This window comes from Teleopsis dalmanni, chromosome 1 (assembly GCF_002237135.1).
Source record: "Teleopsis dalmanni isolate 2A chromosome 1, ASM223713v2, whole genome shotgun sequence".
Lineage (NCBI taxonomy): Eukaryota > Metazoa > Arthropoda > Insecta > Diptera > Diopsidae > Teleopsis > Teleopsis dalmanni.
The window spans coordinates 17,609,112-17,616,036 of record NC_051846.1 but is presented as its reverse complement, the minus strand read 5'-3'; the positions used below and the strand labels follow the sequence as shown (position 1 = coordinate 17,616,036).

The window sequence follows — 6,925 nt, the reverse complement described above, 5'->3', positions numbered from 1 at the left end:
CGAGCTGGTGTACTGTCATAACAAAAGACAAAATTTTTTTCCTTTTGCAAATGCGGGTTTTTATCCTCAGTTATCTCAATGTAATGTGTATCTCAAAAAGCAGAAGCCAAATTTTCATATCTTCCACTACTTGGTCATTGATTTTATTTACCACACAGTGAAAAAACCTTAACTTAAGATTCTTTAATCAAAATACTGGGTTGTGTAGATACGATGATAAGTGCTAGAAGAAGCATAAATTGATAACACTATAATGACTTGTCAACAGCTAAAATGCACATTGAACAATACCCCAGAGTTATCCAGCAAACTATCGTAAAACATCATAAAAACTAAGGTAGTTCGTACAAATTGAGAACTACCTTAAGTATTTTATAATTATCTGAATTTGTTAATCTTAATCATTTAAAATACAAATATGCTTCACTAAATAATTCCCTATAGTTTCAATAGTGTAGATTAATTAAATAATCCTTGTGTGTACAAGGATTATTTATTTATTTCACATTGGCGCTTCTCGTCGTACCTTAGAAAACAAACAAAATATTTGAAATGATCCTTACTCTGGTTTATTTTAGTCCATGTTTTCTTTTTTCGTTGTTTGCTTAGGTCGATCAAGTCTACAGATATCTTGTGGATTTCATTAAAAAGCTATTTTAAGCTCATCATCTCCTCTTTGAAAGGTTTTATTTCAGTCCATGTTTTCTTTTTTCGTTGTTTGCTTAGGTCGATCAAGTCTACAGATATCTTGTGGATTTCATTATAAAGCTATTTTAAGCTTATCATCTCCTCTTTGAAAGATGTGCCCTGCCTACGGTCACTTCCTTTTCTTTCTGCTCGATAAATTCTATCGTAGGAGATAATATTCCACAAGTTGGGCAGGCCACAAGTTTTAAGGTACTTAGGATTATTTGTAGTCTCCAATATATATATGATTTTCCAGGACCCAGACCCGTAAGACAAATCGATAATCCTTCCATAAATTCAAAAACTGGGAGACTAGTTTGTGTATTAACAAATAACAAACATTCATCGCTAAATTTATTTTTTGTTCACTGCGTTACAAAATTGAGTTTTGAAAAATTGAATATATCCTTTTCACTCCAAATGTGTATAAATGATTAGATAATTTTATTAAAGTTTCTTATTATTTTTTCATTTTATTGCCCATTTTTATTTTCATTTCTAATAGACGGTGATTTCTGATATAATATTTTCCTCATCTGCAATCTGTTAGTTTTTGGTATTGAAAATCAATAAATATTACTTAAATCACATGCGACATACATTTTCATAGTACAGATGTTAAGACAGCCCTCGTCTTCCTGTTCCTGCCCACAAACCCTTTCAATTTGGTTTAAATTTATGTTTAAATAAAACAAACGTGTTTTGTTTCAAAGTATAAAAGTCAAATCAAATCAAAGTAAAATTGACCTAATAACCCACAAAAAAAATATTAGAAGTATCTATCTTAAGTCCTATTAAGCGATTTGCAACATCATCGCAACATTAAATGTTAAAGGTATATGACAATAAATAGGATGATAATATGAACGATCCTCTCTCACCCCGACCCCTTTTGTATATTGACATTTCTTGTTTACAATAAAAATGTGTTTATAAATTAATATCCATATAAGCTAACTTTCATTTCATTTAACTATTTCATAACTATCATTTATCATTGCTTACATAAAGTCATAATTTAAATGAATCACTGATTATAAAAAGAAACAAAAATGTATGTATGTGTATTTCATTTATCACCTCATCATAAAATAAGCAAAAATATGACGAAACTTTAAACATGTTTATTAAATAATCATTTAAATTCTTTAATATATGCAAATAAGTATACGTTAATGTAGAACACTCCAAAATTATACCACGTAGAAAATTTTTTAATATTAAGTAATGTACAATGTGTTTTTCTTTAATTAAATATATTGATTGATTGAAAATCAATCACAAGTCTTACATATGTGAACTAAATATGATAATAATGATGTATAAAAATAATTAGAAGTTTTTGAAACTTTCGAATGCAGCATATTAATCATCTTTAACGCCACCTTTGCCAACTGTGGAATCTGAAATCGTTATTCTCTTCTGCAATTTACTGAATTCCTCCGACATTCGGTCGTATTCCTTATTCAAACTCTCAGCTTGCGATTTTAAAGCTTCCTTGTCTTTCTTCTCACTATTTAAGGCTGAGCTAAGTTCTTGCACACGTTGACGTAATTCATTAAGCTAAAATTAGTATGAATTTGTTTATTTATTTTTGAAGCATATGATAAGGATGATATTGTAGTAACAGTTTCGAACAAAAAGATCCCTTCGCAAAGTTTTAACTGAAAGTTACACTAGCTGATAGCCCACGTACACGTTTCCGCAATTTCATAAGCTGTTAGAATATTTGTACTCTTTATTGAACATTTTTAATAGAAACAATTTTGATTTAAAAAAAAATTTTTTTTCCAGCTATTTTTAAATATAATTAAACAATAAAAATTAATTAAAGCCATGACCTGTATCGAACAAGTTTCAACTATTTAAATTTAGCAATATATTAGTAAGAAATTAAATTGCGATTTATTTTAAATGCGAGTTCAGAAACTGTTGAAAACAATTACAAAATTGCAAATTATAATTAGTTTAGTTTTAAAAAATTTGTGCAATTGTATAAGCAATTTTCTTACCTCTTTAAGAGTGCTGTCTTCAACAGCTTCGTCGGCTTTTTCAGTTTTCTTTTTTTCCATTAGAGTACGAGCGGCGGCAGATGCACTTTGGGCCTGCTTGATAGAAGCTTCGCTTTGTGCTAGTAAGTTTGCTTGTGTGGAAATTAAAGTCACCAAACGACGGATTACAAGCACAAGGAAAATTGAAAATCCAGATATGTAAAAGTTTCTTTGAGCTCTAAATAGACGCATGCTATGCTGCATTTCGACATTCAGATGTACTTCTGATCCGCCGTCATGTGTAGAGTATTTACGCATTTCTCGTATTGCTTCCAATAAGAATAGAACCAGAATACCCATTATCAAAAAGAAGTAGATATGCGCTTGTTGAGCTAACATAGCTAAAAACTTAGATTTGAAGAAACGGTTCCATTTGTATGGACTTGCAATTGGCAAAACTAACAGCAAAACGACAACTATTTCTGCATACAGAAATGTAGCGATCAAAGTCCATACAAGACTCATTTTATTAGTTTATTTTTTTAATAATGTTCCAGTAACACCTTTATTTTACTTGCTTAATATGTCCAACAAAATTATGGACTTCAATTCTGTTCTATTTTTAGTAATGAATTTTGCTTAAACTTTATTGCAGCCTACTTTTATAGATCTTCCACAAAAAGCTATACACTCATTGGATGACGTGACCTTCTTTGCTCACTATGACATATAAGTTCAGTGCTGCCATATTGATATGATAAATATTCTATGTAAATTAATTCACATATAATTTTTAATATACCTAATGTTGTGTTTACTCGACCCTGCAATGCTAGTTTAAAACCAATTTTACGCACATTATCTTAAAACTGCTTTAAAAGTGTAAAGTGTAAACTTAAATATTACCATAATTATCTTAATCTTAAAACTTGTTCACACGGAAAATCTTCATTTTGATTTTGATTTTTGTTTTTCTAGTTACGTTCGTGAGTAGAGTTGCCAAACGTTGTAGCAATATTAGCATTAGTTTATAAAAATTATTGGCAATATCGTTATACAATTTGCTATTGCGAATTATGAATTTAATTTTAACTTAATTTTGGATGTGTGTATTAAAATTCAAACGTAATTTCATCTGTCAGATTTTACATATTAAAATTAAATTGCTTTTAATAAGTTAAAAGTGCTTTTGCATAAAACTTGTTTAAGAATGTTTTTGCGAGCGTGATATTGATTTCGTAAGCCGTAATACAACTTTTGTTCGCGTAAACGTATTACTTATATTAAATCATATTGAATTATTTTCACAACTATGATAATTACCCTATTTAGTACTCATATGAATTTCAAAGATGTATACTTGCGGGTTTTTAATGTTGTAAATGAAGGCATTTCACTTCATATCGCAATTTCATGAACGAAATGAATAATTTTTATTATTTTTAGTACTACAAGTTTATTAATTTTACATTTTATTTAAAGCATATTTAATTTAAGAAATTAATTTAAAAAATTATCAACGCATTTCGCTATTTCACTTAAGTTGTTTCTTTAAAAATATATAGAAATATAAAACACTTGTAATTTTTGATGTGTTAAAAATAAAAATTATAAATAAACGAACATTTTTAACAGTATTTATTTATTATACTGCAATTTTACTTTTGTAAGGAAAACGGTATTAGTTGCAACCCACTTATCGGGTAAATTATAAAAAGGCGATAAATACGGTCGTGCATATATAATATATAAATGTTTGTCTCATCAAAAATGCTTAAAATATGTAGCAAAATCCTTAAAACTAATATATAATTATTATTGATTAAATCAAAAGATTATAATTATAGATTGAATTCTAAGAATCTATAAATTTTTCAACAATTTTTTCCTTACCATAGTAACCCTTCCACTTGACAGCTGAGTATATTATTGGCAAAGCTACATTTAAAACTTTTCGTTCAATTTTTTAATGTTTTAAAAAACTGTGGTTTAACCATCCGGCAAAATGTCTTACCAGTTTTGGATTGATTATTTAAATGCTGCAAAAAAGACATCATTCATTAGTGGAAAATGCAGAAAGATCTTATATGAATTTCCGGATGGAAAAACAATGGCAGAAGAGTATAGTTTAGATACAGGGATTGTTCAGCGTCGCTCCTGGAAAAAATGTAAACAACTTACGGGTGAACCAGAATGGGAAATGGAAATTGGTGAAATACCGCGACAAATTGGTCAAATCAACAAAAACTCAACAACCGTTTCCGATTTTATATTGAGGGAATCTGACTCCCAACCTGAATTATCTAAACGCGTTACCAAGAAATGTATTGAGTGGCGTATACGTTGCCTGCCTTATCCTGCTTCTGTTTATGTTGTAAAAGTTAATGCGGAAAAACGAACAATCGTTGTCAGCACAACAAATAAAAAATACTATAAAGTAATTCCTATGCTTGAGTTGGATCGTTGTGGATTACAACCCAAACAAGAAAATTTAGAATGGCATCATCAATATAATACTTTAATTATAACATATAAAAAGCCAGATTTGGTGATGGAAATGGATGCTCAAGTGCTAATGCTATTGAAAAATGTAGAGACGGAAGGTGATGTTTCCGACTTACTACAAGAATTATTAACCTAGTAAAATTAAGTTCAACATCTTTTGCTAGTATAATTTAATGAAATCTAAATAAAATTTTTTATTTTTGAAAACTCTCAACTAAATTCATTATGTTTGATAGTGAGGTGTTCGAACTTGTAAATAAATTAAAATCAACTGTATCAAAAATAGGTAGCTCTAATGGCGCTAATGATGGTATATCAGTTTCATCCTCAAAGCAAGTTGTTTGGTTGGATTGACCTTTCGAATTTGATGTATTAACATTGTTTTTAGTTTTATCCTCCATGCACATTTTGTAATGTTGATTCTCTTTCCATTGTTTTTTTATAACTTCATTGTTAAACTTTGCATCAAAGTCTTGAACAGTCTTATCTATTGACTTAGCCACAGACTGCGCGGTTTGAATAGGTTCTGGTCGTAATACACCCAGTCCTTCAGAAACAGGCGGCACAATTTCCTTAAGCTTAAGTCGGTCATGTTGTTGTTTCCTCATTTGTATTTGTTTTAATTTCCGCTCATATTCCCATTTTTGTGTATCTAAAACCTCTATAGATTTAGGATATATGACATTTTTGTAAGCATCATGTAAATAAAGAAGGGATGTTTCAATTGCTTTATAAGCTTCATTATATCTATGAAATTTCAGAAACTTGTTAGCTCGTCTTTCGTGAAAATGGGCCTGAAACAATTTTAAAATAGAATTAAATGACAATACAAACATAACAAACAAATTTACCAAATTAAGTGGAGTACAATCCATTTTATGACCACTAATTATTATGTTTAGTGTTTTACTAGCATAAAAAAGTGTTGTGTGTAACTAAAACCTCGTAAGATATGGTACTTTATAAAAAAGTATTTATCAAAGAAGATATTCTTTGGTATTTAGAATATAATTTCAAAAAAGTACTGTTAACGAACTAGATGTAACACATGCGAGTGCTAAAATTTAAAAAATATACTACGAGAAAGTAGTGAAGAGCCAATGAGACGATTTTGTTAAAAAAAAATTATTGTAAATTATATATTGTATCTAATTGCAATTGTAACTTTAAAATTATAATTATTTGGAGTACAATTTTATAAATTATACTCCATAGAAAAAACCTGGAATGCGTTTTCGCCAAACAATGTCTAGAAGAGAAATTTGTAACGACTTTATTTATAGGGCAATGCAATTATAGCTAAGTGATACCCCGTGATTTGTTTGAGCTTGCCGTCAAAATAGTCTATTATTTTAAAAAAACCTTAAATACAATAATAACAGTTAACAAAACAATAGTGATAATAATTTCATTATTTGGCAAAGTATTCCCATCAAAACTGTCAGCTTGCAGTTTACAGCGTGCGAATGAAGCGAGTGTCCTTATGAGTTGTATCATTTAACAGGTTTTGTCACATTGCAACATATGACCATATAACTTAAGATTTTGCGACATGTGATTTGTGCTTCAATTGATTAAATATATTCTTAATTTGCGAAAATTTCGATAGTATGATGCACCTACTAATACTAATGGTTTCAATCTCATGACCTATCGTAATACTTTTTTGAGGAAATGAGTACTAGAGTAAATATTTAGATATTAGTGATGTCGCTACATTGTGCTGCTTAAACGAATATAGC

General features: G+C 29.3%; 3 protein-coding genes across 3 annotated transcripts; 1 reads left to right on the top strand and 2 right to left on the bottom strand.

Moving 5' to 3' along the window:
- Positions 1-1,846: 1,846 nt before the first annotated feature.
- Positions 1,847-3,403, bottom strand: LOC119671128 (B-cell receptor-associated protein 31). Its single transcript, XM_038081649.1, has 2 exons — positions 2,700-3,403; positions 1,847-2,250 (listed from the first exon to the last, which is right to left on the bottom strand). The coding sequence occupies exons 1-2, from the start codon at positions 3,201-3,203 to the stop codon at positions 2,053-2,055; spliced, it is 702 nt and encodes a 233-aa protein (XP_037937577.1). The 5' UTR covers positions 3,204-3,403; the 3' UTR covers positions 1,847-2,052.
- A 1,152-nt stretch (positions 3,404-4,555) lies between these two features.
- LOC119672005 (protein DPCD) lies at positions 4,556-5,390 on the top strand. Its single transcript, XM_038082949.1, has one exon. It carries the CDS (start codon positions 4,684-4,686, stop codon positions 5,317-5,319), a length of 636 nt encoding a protein of 211 aa, XP_037938877.1. The 5' UTR covers positions 4,556-4,683; the 3' UTR covers positions 5,320-5,390.
- On the bottom strand, positions 5,361-6,107 carry LOC119672006. The gene is made up of 2 exons (XM_038082950.1): positions 6,035-6,107; positions 5,361-5,977 (listed from the first exon to the last, which is right to left on the bottom strand). The coding sequence occupies exons 1-2, from the start codon at positions 6,056-6,058 to the stop codon at positions 5,378-5,380; spliced, it is 624 nt and encodes a 207-aa protein (XP_037938878.1). The 5' UTR covers positions 6,059-6,107; the 3' UTR covers positions 5,361-5,377.
- Between the last annotated feature and the right edge of the window lie 818 nt (positions 6,108-6,925).

What these genes read in the sequence shown, in the direction of transcription:
- LOC119672006 (XM_038082950.1), bottom strand. Translation starts at nt 6,058, where the DNA reads ATGGATTGTACTCCACTTAATTTG. An exon ending in ATTGTACTCCACTTAATTTG is followed by an intron (nt 5,978 to 6,034) that starts GTAAATTTGTTT and finishes AAATTGTTTCAG; the next exon opens with GCCCATTTTCACGAAAGACG.
- LOC119671128 (XM_038081649.1), bottom strand. Translation starts at nt 3,203, where the DNA reads ATGAGTCTTGTATGGACTTTGATCGCTACATTTCTGTATGCAGAAATA. An exon ending in AAGACAGCACTCTTAAAGAG is followed by an intron (nt 2,251 to 2,699) that starts GTAAGAAAATTG and finishes TACTAATTTTAG; the next exon opens with CTTAATGAATTACGTCAACG.
- LOC119672005 (XM_038082949.1), top strand. Translation starts at nt 4,684, where the DNA reads ATGTCTTACCAGTTTTGGATTGATTATTTAAATGCTGCAAAAAAGACA.